The 23116-nt window shown below is 40.2% G+C and overlaps 1 protein-coding gene across 1 annotated transcript in view; it reads left to right on the top strand.

Moving 5' to 3' along the window:
- Positions 1–23116, top strand: part of LOC139978421 (proprotein convertase subtilisin/kexin type 5-like) — a 50401-nt gene that overhangs the window by 23233 nt on the left and 4052 nt on the right. Inside the window, exons 15-30 of the mRNA XM_071988634.1 lie at positions 586–913; positions 2263–2372; positions 4689–4794; positions 5195–5328; positions 6609–6830; positions 8516–8842; positions 9626–9811; positions 10418–10657; positions 11430–11631; positions 15594–15679; positions 16263–16529; positions 17971–18213; positions 18435–18627; positions 19713–19912; positions 20573–20685; positions 21733–21916. Coding sequence (XP_071844735.1) covers positions 586–913; positions 2263–2372; positions 4689–4794; positions 5195–5328; positions 6609–6830; positions 8516–8842; positions 9626–9811; positions 10418–10657; positions 11430–11631; positions 15594–15679; positions 16263–16529; positions 17971–18213; positions 18435–18627; positions 19713–19912; positions 20573–20685; positions 21733–21916 — 3141 coding nt within the window. The remainder of the gene's footprint in view (positions 1–585; positions 914–2262; positions 2373–4688; positions 4795–5194; positions 5329–6608; positions 6831–8515; positions 8843–9625; positions 9812–10417; positions 10658–11429; positions 11632–15593; positions 15680–16262; positions 16530–17970; positions 18214–18434; positions 18628–19712; positions 19913–20572; positions 20686–21732; positions 21917–23116) is intronic.

Genomic DNA, 23116 nt, shown 5'->3' with positions numbered 1-23116 from the left:
TGGAATTTCATTGTTTTTGGCTTGATTTTAACAATTTTTAGTGACGTTTGCCTAAAAAGTCTTTATCGTGTTCGTACTTGAAGAAGAAATTAACTGTGTGTATGGCTCGGGTCATAAATGTTTGTCATATCTGTGGAATGTGTTGTACTGCATAAACACTGTTATGCTGTAATCAGATATAATGGCTGTCAACAATGTACCCTCGTCCATGGACTAACAAAAGAAAAAGAAAAGAAAAGAACATAGGAAATGACAAAAAAAAAAAAAAAATGTAGAGAGGAAATGAAAAGACTGATGTGGGTAAGAAACTAAGAGAGAATAAGCAATGGAGGTTGATAAAAAGGAAAGTAGACCAACAAGAACAAAGGTGATTAGAAAGGAAAAGAATAATTAGTGTACAGGACAAGTCATGCACCAAACAAGAGGGAGGTAAAATGGAGGAGGAGGTGACACAAAAGCTGGGTAGAAGGAGAACAGGTGGGTTTAGCCTTTCCAATCTTGGATGTTGAGACCATTTTAACTTGGCTGATTACCTGATATCAATCACACTTTACGAGACACCCAGTTGTGCTTTATTTCCTCCAGATGGGAACGAGTGCAAGAAGTGCCCACCCTCCTGCGTGCGCTGCACCGGGACTACCTGCGATCGCTGCGGCGAGGGTACGTTCCTGAAAGGAGGATCCTGCGTCGAAAAATGCAAGGGAAACGAGTACATCGATGAAAGAACCCGAAGCTGCGAGAAATGCCATGATTCCTGCCAGACCTGCTTCGGCCCCGAAAGTTCCGACTGCATGACCTGTCCGTCTGCGGGGTTCTTCAAGAACGGAAAGTGCGTGAATGACAGCAACAGTGATGCGGAATGTGGAGGGTCTTTCTACCTCGATGAAAGCGACGGTTATGGAATCTGCTTGCCGTAAGTTTGAAGGATCCTGACCGTGCTTTTCTGTTTCTCAGGAACACTGCCATTAGAAGAATGTTTTTTAAATCAAACACTTGTAAAACTAAACAGATATGAGGATATTTTGCCAATGTTTTGAAAGACTGTGCACAAGTGTGGCTTTTATGTAGGGTTGTTTCTATTTATTTATTTTTTTTTTTTTTAGATTCAGCACTCAAAAGGAGTCTGGGGAAAATTTAATCAACATTTCTCGTTACTTCTTGCTTGCCTAAAGGCTCGTTCTCAGAACAAAATGAGTCAATATGGTCAATTTCTGCTGGCCTCTCACCTTTTTACTTATCTGTCATGTGTAAACTAACGTAGAAGTTAAACCCCGTAGAGACAGTAATTCAAATGTTTAAAAATCGGAACAGACCATTTGTCAAGAGAGCATTTTGGTCTAGCCATTATAAAAGGCCAAAGGACGTGTGATCTTATTATGGCAGGTTTGGGTCCTGGACGGATCGTTGGTCCTAAGACCCTTAATCCAAATCACCTCTCTTCAGCCAGGTGTTGAAATGAGGACCTATGGGGTCACTTGTTATTATGTATGACTGTGCAGTACGGCTGTACTCTGTGGAATGTCCAGCAGGTTATAGGCTAGAGTGTCGCCCTCCGTTGCCCCAGAGGCTACTGGTATGGGTGTGGTGTGCATACTTGGAGTGTGTGGGCATGATGAATACTAGTGACCAGAGATTAACTGTTGTAAAGTCTTGCAAAGTCATGACTATATCTCGAGATGCTGTACTATCTTGTTGTACTATCTTGTTGTACTATCTAGTATTATGCTTAAAATAGCTCATAACGAAAGTTCATTTGTGAAGATTTCTAGGAGGATGTTCGCGATTGATCAAAGTGGTTATTTTTTGGGGGGCCGGAGGCAGGGGGTGGCGGAATCTTTGGTAGAATTACTGCATATTAGTATAAACTAAATTAAACAATGCTGTTCTGAAGCATACCTCTGTTCAGTGGCGTAGGAAGGTACTTTTGAGTGGGGAGGGGGGGCTGAAGACTGATGGCTGGCCTGGGGAGGGGTCTTAGGGGAGCCTCAGATGCAATTTGGTGCAGTATAGCACACTTCAACCCACCCACTCCATTTTGTGTATAATTTTGCATTTTCACCTGGCCTTAGATGCAATTTGGTGCTCCAAATGAGATTTTTTTTTCTCATTTGGAAATGACTTGGTTTTCTGACTTGCGAAGCGGGGGACGGAATGATACTTCCACCCCTCAATATTTTTCACTGGGGGGGGCTGGAGCCCCCCTCAGTTCCTACGACCTTGCATTTGTTTATGTTCTTTATAATTTGGTCCTTTATCTTGCAGCTGTCATGCATCATGCAGGACATGTAAAGGTGGAGGGCCTGGCAACTGTACCGAGTGTGAAGATTATTACCTATCTTATAAAGGTTTCTGTTTGATCTTCTGTGACGATGGTAAGTTCAGCAAGGATGTCATTGAAGACCAACGTTACTTAACTTTTACTCTTAGAACAGAGCTGTGCTCTCTCTACACAGTTCATTATTCATTACAGAAGATTATTACTTAGCATATAAAGGTTTCTGTTTGGTTTTTCTGTGACGATGGTAAGTTCATCAAGGATGTCATTTGAAGACCAATGATACTTGCTGTGCACTCTCAACACAGTTCAATATTCTGACATTTTTGGTTCCTTGCTTTAGCAAAAGGAACCTATGTAGTCAGGTTTGTGTGTGTGTGTGTGTGTGTCTGCATCTGTGACACTTGCTTGGGTACGCTCTATCTCAATAAGGGAAAGTTGGATTGAGGCCAAACTTGGACTATAGATCCGCCATATGGAGAAGGTGTGCCCTATTGTTTTTGGTGCCCACAAAGGTCAGTTATGGTCCAAAAAACAAAAATATTAGAACTGCAATAACTCCCAGTGCCAATGTGTGACAAGGTTGATATTTTGGGACAAGTTGTGGACTGGTTAGGGAAACATTATGAAATTTAACATTCATGTAATCCAAGGTCACCAAAGGTCAATTAATGTTAAAAAGCTAGTATTTTTGCGATAACTTGAGAACGAAATGTCTCTTAGGGTTGGGAGTTGCTTCAATGTAATCCAATTGTAGACTCGCATCTGGGTGACCCTTGACCTCAATTTGACCTCTGGTGACCTTTTCATGTTATGGGGATTTTTAAAGTTTTGATGCTATTTTCAGATGTCAAAGGTACCTTCTGATCATAAATGTCAATAGGTTGACCCCCGGATGAGCTTTGTGTGTGAAGTTACAGGAGATCAAAGTTAATTTTCAGACATTTAATGCAATAACTCCCATTGCCAAGGTGTGACAAGGTTGATTTTTTTGGACAAGTTGCGAATGGTATAGGGGAATATTTTCAAACTTAGCGGTCATGTGATCCAAGGTCACCAAAGGTCAGCTAATGTTAAAAAACTAGTATTTTGGGGGGAGAAAATGGGCAAAGAAAAAATGTTTGAATTTTTACAGTTTTGATGCTCTATTTAGGTCTCACTGATCAAAAATGTCAATTGGTTGACCTACAGGTGACCTTTGTGTGTAAAGTTATGTATACAAGTTCAAAGTTAATTTTTAGACATTTAATGCAATTGGGGTGGTGGAACATTTTCAAACTTAAAGGTCATGTCATCTGAGGTCACCAATGTTATCATATCTGTTGACCCGCTTGTAGGTGACCTTATATTTCTTACATTTTCGACGCCATATTTAGATCATAAAAGTGTCTTTTGATAAAAAATCCGATCACATTTTGTGATCACAAAAGTGTTAGCTATACTGTTGGTTACTTTATGGGTACATGTAGGACCACAATTACTTGGACTATTTGAGCCCAATCTTGCTTGATAATATTATGTGTATTGTCATATACCCCAAGCAAGGAACCACAGTGCCCTTGGGCTCTTGTTTTCTTTTTCAGTCAAGTAACCATAAACGTTATGATACATTAAGATTAACAATCTCCAGGGAAAAGATGAGATCGTAACAGCTTCATTGTTTTCTTGATGGTGGTGTTTTCCGAGTATTTGTTTAAAATGAGTCAGCTGGATCAGCTACATGTAGTTTTCAGAGCAATAACTTGATCATCTGGGACCCCAAGGATATAGTTTTGTCAGCAGACAATGTCCAAGGAAGGAAAGAAAGAAAGAACTGTGTGCTAGTATTATGTTTCTATGACTATTTCAGTGTTCAAGATATTCATCTATAAAAGTATGCTAAATCGCTGGAACGCTCCTTTAAGGCTAAGTTGATGACGACCGTAGGCCTTTTAATGTTAATCCATTGTTTTTTATTAATTCTAAAAACTCAATCTAACCACATACTTTCAACATATTTATAAACAACAGCTCAGCCCTTTGGTGACTAGTCAACACCAATTGTCCCTTGGCAAAATTTTATTGCATCATATTTAAACATGTTATTTGGTGCCATACAAATTATATGTTTCCCCATTGACGATTGTGTTACATTTGAGGAACTGACCTTACTTACATCAGGAACTGACCAGACCAAGGCACCGGATCTAGCCAGATGGAGCTGCCTGGACCGGCTGCCCTTGGCATGCTACGGTAAAGTTGGCGGTAGTTTTTTCTTGTGAGTTGAGCACGGGAAAATGCATTTAGTAATCTGTTTAGAAGGTAAGTCTTTCGCTCGTAAGTAGCTCCATTAATCAAGTGGAGATAATGGTCTGTGTTTTGGCGGTTTGGCTGTAAGTTGAATGGATTGAAATACCTTCTGCTTTACCCTTAGGAACTTATGATTACGGAAACAACACATGCGTCGAGTGTCCCCCTAACTGTGCGCTGTGCCTCAAATTTGATGGAGAGGTCATATGTATTGAGTGTGAAGGATCGGCGTGAGTATACGTTAACAAATCATTTCAAACATTTCTGTTTGTTCAAATTCAAAACTGTACTCCACTGAGTGGTAGGAAATTACACCAATGTCTAATATAGACCATGTCAGGATGCCCCAGTCCTTCTAACATTTGGTGCCAATGGTGGTGAGTTTGTTGTAAATGGTAAAACGAAAGTTACATGCCAAGCAGTAATAATATTGCAAATAATTCCCAGACCTTCTCAATAGGCAGTCACTATTTTAAAGATATCATCCATAGTGCTCACCATGATCTTACGAAAAAGTCACATTTTTGGAACAAAACAGGTCCAAAGGTTTTTCGATACATTTCATGTTGGATAGCCAATGATGTCGCATCAGTAGCCTCTGTTGATTCTGTTTCTTAAAACCCTCGTTAGGTATCTTGATGGAGACGTGTGTGTTGAAGATTGCGTCAATGGTTCTTTCAATGGTCCAAACGGGTGCGTGGAATGTCACTCAAACTGTGTCTCATGCTGGGGACCTGGAGTTTCTGAATGTAGAGAGTGCAGTGGTAAGTTATCACAGTACAAGAGATGCATCTTCTGCCATGGAATTTATCTTTGCCATTCTTTTTTAGAATCTTGTTTAACTTTCTGTTGGATCATGTCAACAATTCTCCCATTAGTAATAGGCCACTAACTTCTTTTTACCAGGTGGCACTAGGCTTGTGGTGACTGTAACTCTTCTGTAAACCAGTGACTGCAATGTTTGATACCCACAACAGAGTTCTACAAAATCAGAGCTGGAAATCTTGGATCTTTTCTGGTTGTCAGTTAGCACTCGGACAAATTTAACTCACTTGCTCTACATGAGTCAAATAGTTATTTTGAATTTTGAGCACGCATTATATGACAAGGAATCACAACAAACCCAACTGGCTTTCTGGTTATTCCTGGTACCATCCTTTATATGTTGCTACATTAGTCAATGGATAATCCTCTTCATTTTGGTGTGCACAAGATCACAAATATGACCATGTATGGCTTACTACCACACTACTCTATGAATATGTATGGCTCACCACCACACTACTCTATGAATATGTATGGCTTACTACCACACTACTCTATGAATATGTATGGCTTACCACCACACTACTCTATGAATATGTATGGACCTTACCACACACTACTCTATGAATATGTATGGCTTACCACCACACTACTCTATGAATATGTCTAGGCATCGTAACCACTAACCTGGCAAAGGTTTAGTTCGGCGGTTGGAGTGTCCACCTCACAATCCTTAGGTTCCAGGAATAAAATTCCGCCAGGAGCCAGATTCTCTTGACATACTCAAACATCGCTACAGTGCAATGGTGATTTGCAGAGTCTCTGTTTATTGGTATTTCTGGTATTTGAACTTGGGAAAGGGGTTTGTTACTGTTCTTCACTTGGTCTTCGAAACAAATTTGTTCGTTATGGGTGCACTGCAGTGATGTCGAATGGGGTGCCTTTGCCTACCTCATTACTTGAGGTGGTGGTCGGATGCTGGGGTATACACTCTCGTCCGTCGGGTGGGGACGTTAAATGGCTGTCCCAAGAGCAGGAATTGGAGCGAATTCATACCCCTGCCGCGTTATCCTCTGAACACTTACGAAAAGAGAAGGCTTGAAATAAGCCGGTGTTCATTCACGATCTAACACGGATAGGGTCGTAAATAAGTTACTGTTAGGCTTTCTGATCCTTGGGTCTCTAAACTAAACTAACGTTTTCGTTTTGTTCTGGTCTGTTTGTTTCTTTGATACATATTTATTTATATATGATATTGTTTTGTTGCATTTTTCTACAGCTAATTTTTACCGGATGGAGCAAACGTGTGTTCCATTTTGTCCAAGCAAAGGTTACTATCCCAACAGGGAAACCAATACCTGTGATGACTGTCACAGTAGTTGCAAAGAGTGCGATGGATCTTCAAGAATGAATTGCACAAACTGTCTAAACGATGTTCCTCCTGAGGAGGGTCAATGTGAGGTTGTTGATTGTGATGATCAATGTCGTGAGTGCTATGGAGGTAAAGTTTAATTCATTCCTCACCAAGGTTGTATGTCATAAAGACACGCTAGAATTTGCTATCTTTGGATATAGTGAGGTAATTGTGCTAGGTGACTTGGCATACTTTGTTGCATGAAGTTTGCCCACAATGACCGTTTGCAGTATTCATATTGCATTGGTAGAGTCAAAAGCTATTTGAGGTCGGCAGAATTTGAAATGTGGAAATGATGGGAAGCTTGCTATTTTCAAGAACTGTTTTTTGGAGAAAACTTATATTTGGTGGAGGTCAAAGGTCATCTGAGGTCACCAGAGGTAAAAAATTGAAAAAATCTTGTAAACACGATATCTCAAGTTAGGAAGCATGGTTACCTCTCATACGTGGCATAATAATGGGTCATGTTGAGTAGACGAAGCCTGTGGGTTTCAAAGGAAATCAAAAGCTCATCTGAGGGTACCAAACATCAAACACTGAAAACCTTGTAAACAGGATATATCACGATAGGAGGCATGGATACTTATCATGTTGATTTCTTACACTGAGTAAAAGAACTTTATAACTTTTAGTGGAGTTAAAGGGTATCCGAGGTCACTAGAGGTCAAATGTTGAAAATCTTGTAAACACAGTATCTCAATTTAGGAAGGGTGGATACTTTTCATTCTTGAGGTGTAGATGCCACATATTTACGAGAAAAACTCAGTTGTTTTTGGCAGAGGTCATGGTCATCTGGTCACAGCTGTCAAATTCTGAAACCTTTTAAACATGATATCTCATGGTAGAAATCATGGATACATCTCACATATGATATATGATTTGTCATATTGTGGACAAAAATCGTGTTGTTGGTGTAGGTCAAAGGTCACTTGAGGTCACCAGAGGTCAAACTCAGAAACCTTTCAAAGATGTCTAGAGGTAGGAATCATGGCTCCTTCTCATACTTGGTGTGTGGATGCAACACATTGAGAACAAGATGCCTATTGCTCTTGGTGGAGGTGTGTATTGCCAAGTACAGTCGACTGACCTGTGTTTATCATGGAATAGTGTAATTGTACATCAAACTAGTGGTTCAGGACGTTTAGAATATAAGAGATCTTTCTAGTGAACAAACATAGTCTAGTGGAAAGAAGTCATGGAAACTTCAATGCATTTTTGCATTCTGGTTTAACCTGAAACCATATAGAGACAACCTATGAGGCATTTATGTCTTATTGTAGTGCATTTTAGTGTATATATCTCTAAATGGCAAACACACTCTTGCAATAAACCAACTTTCAAGGTTCCAGACCTTCGTAAATGCTCTCAAATCTCATATTTAGTAAAGAGATAATTGTGCATCTGAAGTTTTGGAAAGCTACTTACACATTTGACTGAACAATTATGTAACAGGCTGAGTTAGTGGCATGATGCCACTGGCCTGAAAGTGACTGACAGATCTCTTCACCTGGCAGTCAATCCTTGACTCGTCAATGCATTGACAACCTCTCCAAGGTATCATTCAGTATTAAAATTCTGTGTAGCATTTTGTTCAGCACTACTGCTCTAGTTTGGATTGGATTGGGTTTCTTTTCATTGGATTGTTATTTTATTAAATTTTATTGCACTTTTGTAGGTTTTATAGAACTTAATATTATACTGGATGGCATTGGAAGTTTTGTGTTATTGATTTTGGCCTAAGTTAATCCACTCTATAAACTGTCCTATTATAGCTCCAAATATCTGTACGGCTTGTGAGAATGACCGCTTCCTCAAGTTTGCGAGCTGCGTCGAGGCTGGTGAGTGCGGAATTGGTTACTATGGCAACAGTGTTAAAAGGGAATGCCAGCCCTGTCCGGGTGCGTGTAGGACGTGCGATGACGGCGAGGCATGCACTGCATGCATAGATGACTATTACCTGAAAGATGGCGAATGCGCTGCCACCTGCGGCCAAGGATACTACAAGGGAAACAACAAATGCCAGCCTTGTTCCGAAAATTGCAAAAGATGTAGCAACGACATGGATTGTCACGTCTGTAAGGATTCTTTCCTCTTGAAGGGTGAGTCTCTCTGTTACAGATCCATTTTTAAGGCACTGTTTCAAAATTGGGATGGCCGAGGGGGCTGCAGCATCTCTGCAGCCAGGCTGCGTACGACAAACCCATTTATGCACTGCATGTCCCACAGTACACAACGCTGGTCCTCAGAGATAATCACAACTCTGGTCCTCATAGGTAATCTATCCTGTTTGATGCGGATTCAACCTGTTTTGCGGCAGGATTGTTACTGCTACTGCAGCTTTTGTCCTCTTTTTGACATGACACCTCATTCAAAACACTCGGAGGTAATCAGGTCGCATATTACAGCACGACATTTATCATCACATAGATTCAAAGAAAAGTAAATAGGGTGTTTTTCGTTGGAGAGTCTGTTTCGATTTCAGATGCCAGCATTTAGTCCAGATGCATGCCATTGGAGGCTGACGTGGTAAATTGAACTTTCACAACCGTTAATACATACTTTACCCAAAGGAAATTTGCTGGCACAAATGTTCTCAAGCATAGCTAGTGAATCAGGCAAAGAATTAAAGTGGAACTTACAAAGTATCATCAGGTACCAAGTTCAGCACTAACCAAGGACTGAACAATTATGTAATAGACAGTGCTAATAATGTATCAGTGATACCTGTAGCCTTCAAGTGACAAACAGATTCTTAACGGGTGTCAAGTAAAGCTCTCAAGTTTTCAAGCTCCAGTTTTCGAACACTGTTTTTATTGCATTTTAGTCTCTTCAAGACAAGACAAACATTGACCTGTAATTTCTCTTTCATCTCTTGTCGTCAGATGGCCAGTGCGTGACTGATTGTGGACCTGGGTTCACAGCAGTGAATAGTAACTGTTGGTCCTGCCACCCATCCTGTGGAACCTGCTCGGGACCAGATGAGGATGAATGCCTCACCTGCCTAGACGCAAGTTTGAGCCCCCTCAAGGGGCAGTGTCATGGGCAATGTGGACTTGGACAATATCAGGGTGAGTTTTTATTAGTGTTTATAGGCCAAAATTTCCGGTTGATCTTAACATTTCTCTTGTATTCCTGACTTCAACATGTTGGTACAAATATTAACAAGAGCAATGTGTGTCAATCTTACCATCGCCATCAGAGCTCTGCATTTCATCTGTGAGACAGGTTGGTTGTTCATCAATAAAGAAACAAAATTTAGGACTTGATGCAAGTCTTGGGGATTTCAACAAATTGTTCCCGTCCTTGGAATAGGCCCATCACACAGTCTGCAGTTACAGATTGTTTCATGAATATTTCCCTCTTTATATAAGGATAAGGTAAAAATTTGTTGTTAAAATCATTAGCATGATTGTTGGACTTTGGTTTTTGTCTAAAATCATTGGAAAGAATCGACTGCAATACAACAGAATCGATACGATTACGCACACCATGTTGTCGTTGTCAGACGTGTCATTTGTAATGTTAACTATGACAGAAATTCAGTACCAGATATGAAAATGGGAGCTAATTGGGAAAACTCTTTATGAAAAAAGCAAGAAGAAAAGGCAAAGAAATCATTCTGCTATGACTTTAGAAGAGGATGTTATGATAACTATGGAAAATGTTTCCTACAGACACAACGACTGGCAGTTGCAAGAGCTGTAACAGCCGCTGCCTAACCTGCAATGGACCGGGCAGCAGCGAATGCCTCAGCTGCGACTACTACTATTTCCGTAGCAACGATGGCCAGTGCGTCATATCCTGCCCGGAGGAATACTTTGAGGACTTTGAACACAACATCTGTAAGAGTTGTCATTCATCTTGTAGAACCTGCATCGGTGCTAGTGAAAATGATTGTATAGACTGTGCAACGGGTGAGTCTAAATACTTCCTTTTTTTTTTTTTTTTTGCCTTTTTTCATATGGCACTCTGCTAAAATTTCCAATGGAAATTATACAATTTATAACAAGCACTTACTTCCCTCATATACATATTCATTAGCCTCTAATATTACGCTCAAATTGGTCAAGTCTTTGAACATGGGGTGTGGCTACCATTCATGACACTCCCTGACTCCTCCTTCCTCCTTTAACCATTCGTATGGAAATATTGCACAAAATTGGTCCAAATTTGATGGTTCGATAACAATAAAGTTTTGACACGGGGGATCTATTATTCTTTTCTTCTACGTGGCTACCATCCTTCTACATCGTCTTTGAACCAAATCAATTTATGGGTCGGTAGGGAGAGAGAAAGGAGGGGTGGGGGGGTGGGGTGGGATTGGGTGGTTGTTTGCTGGTGGAAGCCACTGGAAGAGTAATATATACTGGAAAATAAGACTAACAAACACACAGTTTCTGTCATCCTATATCACATGTCTTATGTTATAACTTTGAAAAAAAAAAACAACATTGTTAACGAAATGCAGAAAACTGCCTTAAATGATTAAGGGATTGTCAACAATACACATAATGTGGTGTTTTGTTTTGAACAATGTTCCATCCTGTTTCACATGACCGGAGATGATACTTTTTGAAAGTCGTTTGTATCTGGTTGCACTGTTGAAGATACCTTTTGATTTCTCTACCAAAAATGATTACTTGGAAATTAAAAAAAGTTGTATTTCAACGATTTCTTGCATTGAAGATTTTTACCTTCTGCTGTCGACCGAGCAGACTTGCGTCCAGCACTGTCCGGAAGGGTATTATGAGAGCGAAGACGAGGGTTACAAAGACTGTAGGACCTGCTCTTACAACTGCCTGGATTGTGCCAACTCTTACCTTCAGTGTACAAGCTGTGAACAAGATATGTTCTTATATCAGGACAGATGTCAAAATGACTGTCCCAGGTAATAAGTGATTGATTTGAATAATCAATTTGATTGATGGATCAACAGTTGCAGACTAGATAAGGTATCGCAGACTACATGGATTCAGGGAATCTTAAACTGTAGGAACTTGAAATCACTTATTGATATGGTAGTCTTAGGTAACATCAGCAGACTAGGTTATCTGTGACAGACTAAATGGATTCATGGAATATTAACTATAGAATACAGTTAGTCACTTACTGATGTATCAACTACAGGTAAACATCAGCCGACTAGTGAGCCTGTAGCAGACTATATTAATTCTTAGAATAGTTAATCCTACAGGGCAGTTAGTCACTGATATATCAGCTATAGGTAAACATCAGCAGACTAGGTAGCCTGTAGCAGACTACATGGATTCTTGGAATAGTTAATCCTACAGGGCAATTAGTCACTGATACATCAGCTATAGGTAAACATCAGCAGACTAGGTAGCCTGTAGCAGACTACATGGATTCTTAGAATAGTTAATCCTACAAGGCAGTTAGTCACTGATACATCAGCTATAGGTAAACATTAGCAGACTAGGTAGCCTGTAGCAGACTACATGGATTCTTAGAATAGTTAATCCTACAAGGCAGTTAGTCACTGATACATCAGCTATAGGTAAACATTAGCAGACTAGGTAGCCTGTAGCAGACTACATGGATTCTTAGAATAGTTAATCCTACAAGGCAGTTAGTCACTGATACATCAGCTATAGGTAAACATTAGCAGACTAGGTAGCCTGTAGCACACTACATGGATTCTTGGAATAGTTAATCCTACAAGGCAGTTAGTCACTGATACATCAGCTATAGGTAAACATTAGCAGACTAGGTAGCCTGTAGCAGACTACATGGATTCTTGGAATAGTTAATCCTACAGGGCAGTTAGTCACTGATACATCAGCTATAGGTAAACATCAGCAGACTAGGCAGCCTGTAGCAGACTACATGGATTCTTAGAATAGTTAATCCTACAGGGCAGTTAGTCACTGATACATCAGCTATAGGTAAACATTAGCAGACTAGGCAGCCTGTAGCAGACTACATGGATTCTTAGAATAGTTAATCCTACAGGGCAGTTAGTCACTGATACATCAGCTATAGGTAAACATTAGCAGACTAGGTAGCCTGTAGCAGACTACATGGATTCTTGGAATAGTTAATCCTACAGGGCAGTTAGTCACTGATACATCAGCTATAGGTAAACATTAGCAGACTAGGTAGCCTGTAGCAGACTACATGGATTCTTGGAATAGTTAATCCTACAAGGCAGTTAGTCACTGATACATCAGCTATAGGTAAACATTAGCAGACTAGGTAGCCTGTAGCAGACTACATGGATTCTTGGAATAGTTAATCCTACAGGGCAGTTAGTCACTGATACATCAGCTATAGATAGGTAAACATCAGCAGACTAGGTAGCCTGTAGCAGACTACATGGATTCTTGGAATAGTTAATCCTACAGGGCAGTTAGTCACTGATACATCAGCTAAAGGTAAACATCAGCAGACTAGTGAGCCTGTAGCAGACTACATGGATTCTTGGAATAGTTAATCCTACAGGGCAGTTAGTCACTGATACATCAGCTATAGGTAAACATTAGCAGACTAGGTAGCCTGTAGCAGACTACATGGATTCTTGGAATAGTTAATCCTACAGGGCAGTTAATCACTGATACATCAGCTAAAGGTAAACATCAGCAGACTAGGTAGCCTGTAGCAGACTACATGGATTCTTGGAATAGTTAATCCTACAGGGCAGTTAGTCACTGATACATCAGCTATAGGTAAACATTAGCAGACTAGGTAGCCTGTAGCAGACTATATTAATTCTTAGAATAGTTAATCCTACAGGGCAGTTAGTCACTGATACATCAGCTATAGATAGGTAAACATCAGCAGACTAGGTAGCCTGTAGCAGACTACATGGATTCTTGGAATAGTTAATCCTACAGGGCAATTAGTCACTGATACATCAGCTATAGGTAAACATTAGCAGACTAGGCAGCCTGTAGCAGACTACATGGATTCTTAGAATAGTTAATCCTACAGGGCAGTTAGTCACTGATACATCAGCTATAGGTAAACATTAGCAGACTAGGCAGCCTGTAGCAGACTACATGGATTCTTAGAATAGTTAATCCTACAGGGCAGTTAATCACTGATACATCAGCTATAGGTAAACATCAGCAGACTAGGCAGCCTGTAGCAGACTACATGGATTCTTAGAATAGTTAATCCTACAGGGCAGTTAGTCACTGATACATCAGCTATAGGTAAACATTAGCAGACTAGGTAGCCTGTAGCAGACTACATTGATTCTTGGAATAGTTAATCCTACAGGGCAGTTAGTCACTGATACATCAGCTATAGGTAAACATTAGCAGACTAAGTAGCCTGTAGCAGACTACATGGATTCTTGGAATAGTTAATCCTACAGGGCAGTTAGTCACTGATACATCAGCTATAGGTAAACATCAGCAGACTAGGTAGCCTGTAGCAGACTACATGGATTCTTGGAATAGTTAATCCTACAGGGCAGTTAATCACTGATACATCAGCTATAGGTAAACATCAGCAGACTAGGCAGCCTGTAGCAGACTACATGGATTCTTAGAATAGTTAATCCTACAGGGCAGTTAATCACTGATACATCAGCTATAGGTAAACATCAGCAGACTAGGTAGCCTGTAGCAGACTATATTAATTCTTAGAATAGTTAATCCTACAGGGCAGTTAGTCACTGATACATCAGCTATAGGTAAACGTCAGCAGACTAGGCAGCCTGTAGCAGACTATATTAATTCTTAGAATAGTTAATCCTACAGGGCAGTTAGTCACTGATACATCAGCTATAGGTAAACATTAGCAGACTAGGCAGCCTGTAGCAGACTATATTAATTCTTAGAATAGTTAATCCTACAGGGCAGTTAATCACTGATACATCAGCTATAGGTAAACATCAGCAGACTAGGTAGCCTGTAGCAGACTACATGGATTCTTGGAATAGTTAATCCTACAGGGCAGTTAGTCACTGATACATCAGCTATAGGTAAACATCAGCAGACTAGGCAGCCTGTAGCAGACTACATGGATTCTTAGAATAGTTAATCCTACAGGGCAGTTAGTCACTGATACATCAGCTATAGGTAAACATCAGCAGACTAGGCAGCCTGTAGCAGACTACATGGATTCTTAGAATAGTTAATCCTACAGGGCAGTTAATCACTGATACATCAGCTAAAGGTAAACATCAGCAGACTAGGCAGCCTGTAGCAGACTACATGGATTCTTAGAATAGTTAATCCTACAGGGCAGTTAGTCACTGATACATCAGCTATAGGTAAACATCAGCAGACTAGGCAGCCTGTAGCAGACTACATGGATTCTTGGAATAGTTAATCCTACAGGGCAGTTAGTCACTGATACATCAGCTATAGGTAAACATCAGCAGACTAAGTAGCCTGTAGCAGACTACATGGATTCTTGGAATAGTTAATCCTACAGGGCAGTTAGTCACTGATACATCAGCTATAGATAGGTAAACATCATCATAGAATATGTTATACTATAGAGAAGCCAGTCACTTATGTCAGTCTCAGATAAAACATTTCTGGACTATGTTGGCTGTTGCAGACCAGCATGAACCATGAGGTAATAATTCAAACACACATTGATAGGTCAGCCCGAGATAAACATTTGCAGCCTACATAGATTAATGGAATAGTGATAGTGTAGCCTGTAAGCAGACAAAAAAGACCAGACATGTAAAGGTAATAGAATTCTTAGTCATTAGTTGTACAAATTTCTATTTATATCTGTCGATAGTTTATAATGTTATGAGATGTTGCAATATTTTCTCCAATGTAAATTTAACTAGAGAAACCATCTTTGTTCAGCATTTTCAATTTACATCAAGAGACAAAATCCTTTTTCTTTTTCTTAATCCTGAAGTGGTTTCACGAACGATGGCAACCGATGTGTACCAGGCAATTGTCCAGATCACTGCACCAAATGTAATGAATGGGGTGATTGTGAGGGTAAGTGCCACCAGAAGCATTACTTGCAGGTTAATGTTACTCACTGTGAGTGGATGCGCACATGTACTCGCAGTATATGGAAATGATTAAAGTGTTCAGTTTTAGTTCATGCAGTGAGTACAGGGCTTTGGTATATTTAGTTCACTCGTATGCGTACTTTATGTCGTGGTTACATTTAATATATGAGCACGTGTTCACGGTTGTTTAGTTCATTGAGTTCTATAATATGAGTGTGTTCACATATCACACACAGAGTATGTGTTCACAGATTGAGTAAAATACAGTGAGTGTTACTTGAAGTTTGTGCATAAATGATCACATGTACAGATAAGACATGTACAGGTGACGAGATGTGGGGCATGTTTGATTGGTACAACGTAATACACAGAGGTATTTATTCACAGTTGTAGTGAAACCCGAATTGAATTGAAGCCTCTGGCATTCTCTTCAATGCAAACATCAGTTTTAGAATCTCAGGTGACATTCAGAGTGAAAAAAAAAGCTTGATTGAAGTGAACCTGAAATAAACTTGTTGGTTGCATCCGATTTTATAACTTTTTGTGGTTTTTCTCAACTTTCGCAGAGAATGGCTGTGAAGATAACTACGTAGAGTTCTTTGGTGAATGTGTGCAATTTGAGCTAGAATGTGACAGTGGTTATCGACGGTACAACCCTACTACTGATGACTTAGAGTGCGCCGAATGTGACGATGCATGTGAAGACTGTGTGGGACCAGGTGATCATGACTGCTTGAAGTGTACAGAAGGAACGCATCATCTGACAGCAGATGGCCGATGTATAGAATGCGGTGAAGGCTATTTCGTGATGGTTGAAACCAGCATGTGTCTGTGTAAGCATAAGAATCTGTTCTCAGTTACATCTCTTAACATTGGGCATTCATATTGGGTGTACCCCTACACCCCCCCCCCCCCACCCCACTCAATCCTTGGCTTACATATTTATGCAACGGGTTGTCCTGTCTTTCAACCTTGTTCTCTATGTCATCATATTTCAATATTCATAGAAGACGCCTTCCCCTTGGCAGTATTTGGATATACATATATATACATATATATATATATAACTATATATATATATACATATATACATATCATTTTTATTGCATAATATGTAAATTGTTCATTTTTTTGTATGGATGGATGGTAGGTAACATAAACCAGAATGCTCATATGTGCTTCATTGCTTGATGATATACCTCCTAGTATTATCAAAATGATGTAACTGTGTTGGTTGTGGTTCAAATATTCTTTGGATAAGTGAGGAACTGTTGTTATGAGGAATCTGTGAAGGCTTTTACCAGTCTTTGGACTTGTCCAGTTAAATACAACTGCCCTTTACTTATGAAATGAAAACAAAGCTTATCTTCTTGCACTGCCCCCCCCCCCCTTATTTCAATTATTTTCAATGATGGACATTCTCCCAACAACATATAAAGGAAGTTTAAATAAGACATAACGGAAATACTCCGTACCTTTTTACAATTCTGTCGATAAACGTTTCCGTTTTATAATTTGACTTTGCTCAGTTTCGTGGTTCTACCGCCAAACTCCCGGCACTGCTCTGGCATTGTGAAGAGTCCAGCAACATTAGTAAAAGATAGTTGGCCTGAGTTTGATAAGTTACAGAGAAGATTAATACTTGATTGCAAATAACTTACAAGGTACATGTACCAAGCTCCCCTACCCTTGGTTAAGCAGACGTACTGGCATAGCCTACACTTATTGCACAGTCACACAGTCCAACCTGGTGCTTGCAGGGATACTAGATGAATTAAAAAGAAGTCCGAATTTGAAAAGTGTAACCGATACGGTTATTTACTTTGGCTAGTATAAAGCAACATATAAAGCCTTCATCGGCTGTGAAATTTATTCTGCTTCTTTCTGCAGTACTTTCAGCAGTAGACAGCAGCCTAACCTGTCTACTACCATCAGCAGTAGACAGGTTAGGCCAGAGGTGTGTAACCAATACTGAGTCTACCACAGACTTCGAGAATTTTTTCCTCCATCAAACACTGGTTGAAAAAACTCAATAATTATGAAAATACAGTGCCAGTGAGATTACTTCCCTTGGACAATATTTATCCTTTGAGAAATTTAAAAAATTTAAAATGACTTTCAATTTAACATTATGAGATTTACATTGCACCACTCACAATGCAATAATTCTCATGGCTCAGGTTATTTATTTTGGAGATGATGCAATCTCCTTTTCTTAAGATGCAGAGAGGAAATACTTTGAATGAAGTGTTTTTGACCTTTCCTTATCATTAGCTTGTCATCCCAGTTGTCTTACTTGTGATGGACTATCTCCTCATGACTGCTTGACTTGTGAAGATGGGTTAGAGAAGGGTGGCAATGGTGATAGTGCTAGTGGTACGTGTGTGACAGGATGCCCTCCTGGCCAGTATCTCTCGGACACGGACGGCTGTAATCCTTGCGACGAGAATTGTTCACGTTGCCGTGGACCTAGGTCCAGTGACTGCGACGGTTGCGGAGATGGCAAATATCTCAGTGGTTAGTGGTTATTACTACAATGTTCTCAAACTAAGCAGTCTTAAAATAATACCCCAACTTTATATTGAACATTCATCCTTAAAAATTCATTGTAAAGGCAGAAGGCAGAATCATTTCATCTCCCTTTTTTTTGTTCAGACTTAAGCAATTAGGTTGTCACATTGGTGTTCTCAAAGTTGACCATGTCATTGCAGATAACATTCTTCATTTTTTTTATCCAGAAAATGAATGCGTGGCTATCTGTCCCAATGGAACATACCACTTTCATCCAAAGGGTTCACGAGATGGCTTTGAGTGCAAACCTTGTCATCCGAACTGTGAAACTTGCTTTGAGCAAGATAATGAATCCTGCTCGACGTGTAAAGCAGATCTTTACCGACAGAACCACACTTGTGTGCATCACTGTGACGATGGGTTTGTCTATAATCTTCTTTCACTCCACCAATAACCCTCTCCATGCCCCACCCCCCCCCCCCACAACCTTTTGCCCTCAAATTTCAAAATAGCCACATAACTCCCTGACAGTTCCTTCTGAACAGTTTCAAATAAGAAAGGAATCTTGCATCTTGTTTTAACTGTCTCTCTTCAACTTATTTTGCTCATGTCTTTTCTGTCATTGTCATGTGCTAGGTTGGAACTGGTTTAACCTGGTTCAGGTCAGGTTGGACCTGGTTTAACATATTCAGGGTGGGTTGTCACTAGTTTGATCTGGTGGGTAGAGTAACATTCCTAGTTTAGGATACTGCTAGGATATCTCTAAATGGATTTATATATACGGTACTTGCCGTGTAAATAAACACACACTTTAAAGAGTGCTTAACAGTACATTTTTATCTTTCCTTTCACAACTGTTTGTCTTTATCCTGCATGTTTGTCCCTTCCCTTCCCTTCCCTTCCCTTCCCTTCCCTTCCCTTCCCTTCCCTTCCCTTCCCTTCCCTTCCCTTCCCTTCCCTTCCCTTCCCTTCCCTTCCCTTCCCTTCCCTTCCCTTCCCTTCCCTTCCCTTCCCTTCCCTTCCCTTCCCTTCCCTTCCCTTCCCTTCCCTTCCCTTCCCTTCCCTTCCCTTCCCTTCCCTTCCCTTCCCTTCCCTTCCCTTCCCTTCCCTTCCCTTCCCTTCCCTTCCCTTCCCTTCCCTTCCCTTCCCTTCCCTTCCCTTCCCTTCCCTTCCCTTCCCTTCCCTTCCCTTCCCTTCCCTTCCCTTCCCTTCCCTTCCCTTCCCTTCCCTTCCCTTCCCTTCCCTTCCCTTCCCTTCCCTTCCCTTCCCTTCCCTTCCCTTCCCTTCCCTTCCCTTCCCTTCCCTTCCCTTCCCTTCCCTTCCCTTCCCTTCCCTTCCCTTCCCTTCCCTTCCCTTCCCTTCCCTTCCCTTCCCTTCCCTTCCCTTCCCTTCCCTTCCCTTCCCTTCCCTTCCCTTCCCTTCCCTTTCTTTTGACAAACTTTGTCAGTGAATACAGTCAGTGAATATGTTTGTGTTGTTAATATATATTTTATTTTTCTATGTAGATATTATCCAACTGAGAAGAACATTTGTCAATCATGTAAACCAGATTGTCGTACGTGCACAGTTGGTAACACTTGTACCTCCTGTGTTGATGAAACACAAGTTTTATACCTGAACGAATGTAAGACAAAATGTCCTGACCACTATTACAAGGATCAAATGGTGTGTGAACCCTGTCATCAACAGTGTTCAAGTTGCGATGGTAAGTCCTAGCTTATGAATATGCATTGACTGTGGAGATATATTCTCCGTTCTACAAATTGAGATGTTGATCTCCCTCAACTAGGGTGTTTAATTATCTGCTTGAGTGATTAATCTGTGTGAGTGAATAGAGGCTCTAGCAAAGTCACCAATGGTAAACATGATGATGTACAGATTATTCCTGAATTTAAGGTCAAAGTTCATGTGTCATTCAGTTGGGGATCAATATGGTCCCATCACAAGGGTAGGATCTTCAGCATAGTCACCAAAGTCTCTGTTATTTGTTTGGTTCAGCACAGGGCCATCTGACATGGACAAAAGATCAAAGTGTTTTATTAAATAATAAGGGAAGTAAAGCAGAAATCAATGAGATGTTATAGTGACTTATTATTACTTTTCTTAGTTAAGTAACTATTGAGTGTAGCAAGAACTTAATTATAGGATTTCTGATTCTCAAAAATTGCATCGCCCCAATGTTTAGCATTTTGGGTTATCCAAGAAGATCCTGCTGGGGCCCCCTAACTGCGATCAGTTTGTGTAACTGCGATCAGTTTGTGTAACTGCGATCAGTTTGTGTAAGTTTTGACAGATAATATGTATTTATAATAGACTGCTGCTGAGTGGATGGTAACATTATCTGATGATGTGTTCATATTTGCAGGTAGCACCCTGTTTGAGTGCACGGAATGTTTCCCCGGCTACGTATTGGACGATGGAATCTGCTTCAGTCAGTGTGCGGTGGGGTATTACTTTAATGCCTCCTCCACCGACGACGTAAGTTAAATGACGTAGGATGATTGCACGTGATGCGTGGAGAGGAAAACTCATATGCTGAACTTCCTTCTTTCGTCCGTCTTTGAAAAATGCAATACCGAAACATGTAGATGTATTTGTTCATGGAATAGTGGATGGTAGAATAATTCATCATGTTTTGTGTAGACAGCAGTACCATCTTGCTTTGTAAGAGGTTTTGTTAATGTCTCAAGACCTGTTTGCCGATGAATTTCGGTAGACAAACTTCCGAAGTAGATTCAATGTTTCTTATTCTAAATGCACTCTGACCAGGTGGGTTTAATGGAGAAAAGCTGTCGCAATCAAAAGAAAGAAATTTATTTTCTGTTGCCCGTAAAGTCACTGCCACCCCCGTGTCAGCATGTTCATTACACAAATGTAAACAAAATAGTCTAGACATGTGGCCTAATCGCAGTCCTATACTCGTATCGTCCACCTTTTTACAATTCCACTGAGGAAACGTCTGAATACACACGTTTATTTATTGCAGTGGAAGAAAATGACATAATTTCGCAAGCTACATTCGTTAACACTGAGAGAAAGATACTTTTCAAGAGAAGGGACCTAAGACAGGCTAACCACGAAAGTGAAAGTTGTCATAGGCCTAACGGTCGTAAATAAAACAGAGAGATCTGATTGGGGCATGATCTGTTGGGTTGGGCTTGCAAAATTTTGATTGAAGTTCGTCGAATCTACGGACTTGATAAAAAATCTGGTGAATTTTATTCAGCTCAAACTTGTTAACGACAGATAACTCAGTAAAAACATGAATATTGAAATGAAAATTTGCATAGAACGGTGTCATTTTCACTGAACTTTGAGTGTATTTAGCTGGAAAGGTGGACGTTTAAATTTGGCAAACAAGTGCTGAGACCTTAAAGTTAATCATTTTTCCCCTAGATTTGTGTTTGAATCACCTCCACCCCAACCCCACCCCAGGTTTTGACACTTAGATAGGGGAGGGGGAGGTTGTTATTAGGAACACACCCAGCAGATTTATTACTATGGTAACCGTTCTTTCCCATGTAGCCGTGCCTAGAATGCGATAGTAAATGTGAAGAGTGTTTCGGTGGTGAATCTGACAAGTGCATCTCCTGTCCTGTCAGCAAAGTACTGCAACGGATTGATGTCAACCATGCTAATTGTACCAAATGTTGTGAAGACAATGAGAAGCCCTCACCAGGGGACTGCTGTACATGTAACGAGGCTAAAAGTAAGTATGCATATGGGTCGGTCAATCTTCACGTTATTAAACCTATATTTTTGAGTCCTATGTCGGCTAGGTTTTTGATAGCATAGTAAAGTAAAACGCCATCAACGTGCTGTTCATTTCAGGGGAATTCCCATCGTTTCAGAGATGAGAAAGATTATGATGAAACACTGGTCAGAAAAACTAACAGAATGGAAGGCAGTCACATTCATTTTTGAAAAGCAAATTTTGTAGGCTGTCTATAAAGTTTGATCAGTCGTTACGATAATTTGCAAAGTACTGAGGCAGGTCTGGTAAAATTGCTGGCACTTGCTAACCAGACCCCAAAAGTTGCTTAAAGTTCCAGCACATGCCAGCAGCGGAACTTTCTTCAAATCAACTTGCTTTGATGAACAGTTGCGAGTGATATCACAGAGAGTCATTGCATATGTACCAACCAAATAGAGAAATGAAATTGATTTTTTTACCAACAAACAGGACAGTACAAAGTTGTGAATGACAGTAAAATTGTTGACATATGAAGTGAAAGTTACTAAGCGTAAGAGTGCAAAACAGGCAAATAAAGGGTAAATGGACAGTGGAGAGGAACTTATTCCAGAAAACAAAACAGCTGAGAGAGAATGTCAGTGGAGGTTACAGACTGAAAGAGAGCTTGGAAAACATTAGGAACTCAAATGTAATATTTTTGGCTTCAGAGGATCTTTAATTAGATACACAGTGTCTTTGACCTGTGTATACAGTATTTGTAAAGTGGGTTGGATTATTAACTTTGAATAAATTAACATTGCAGTGTATTTGATATTCTTCCAAGTTTTACATGTTTTGTTTCTCATGTTACAAGCTTTATAAGTTAAGAAACCCAACTTAGTGACCTCACTTCGTCTCAGGATAACTTCTTTTCATGTGATCTAGGTATCTATGTATGCTGAATGTTAAGCACTGATTTTGTGGACGAGTGAGTCACACCTTGCCCCCTCCCTCATCACACCCTCCCCCACATGATCCCTCTGTCAACACTCTTACCACATCACACCCGATCCCTGCATCGTAAATATTAATGTGACCCTCCCTTGTTCTGGTACCGTATATATATTTTTTATTATACCTTCTATATATCATACGTATTTTGTTATACCTTCTATATATCATACGTAGTTTGTTAAACTTCTACTTATTATACATATTTTGTTATGTTTACCTCTG

This window comes from Apostichopus japonicus, chromosome 13 (genome assembly GCF_037975245.1).
Source record: "Apostichopus japonicus isolate 1M-3 chromosome 13, ASM3797524v1, whole genome shotgun sequence".
In the NCBI taxonomy this organism is placed as follows: domain Eukaryota; kingdom Metazoa; phylum Echinodermata; class Holothuroidea; order Aspidochirotida; family Stichopodidae; genus Apostichopus; species Apostichopus japonicus.
Note: the sequence above shows the minus strand (reverse complement) of the source record. Positions and strands in the feature narration are given on the sequence as shown.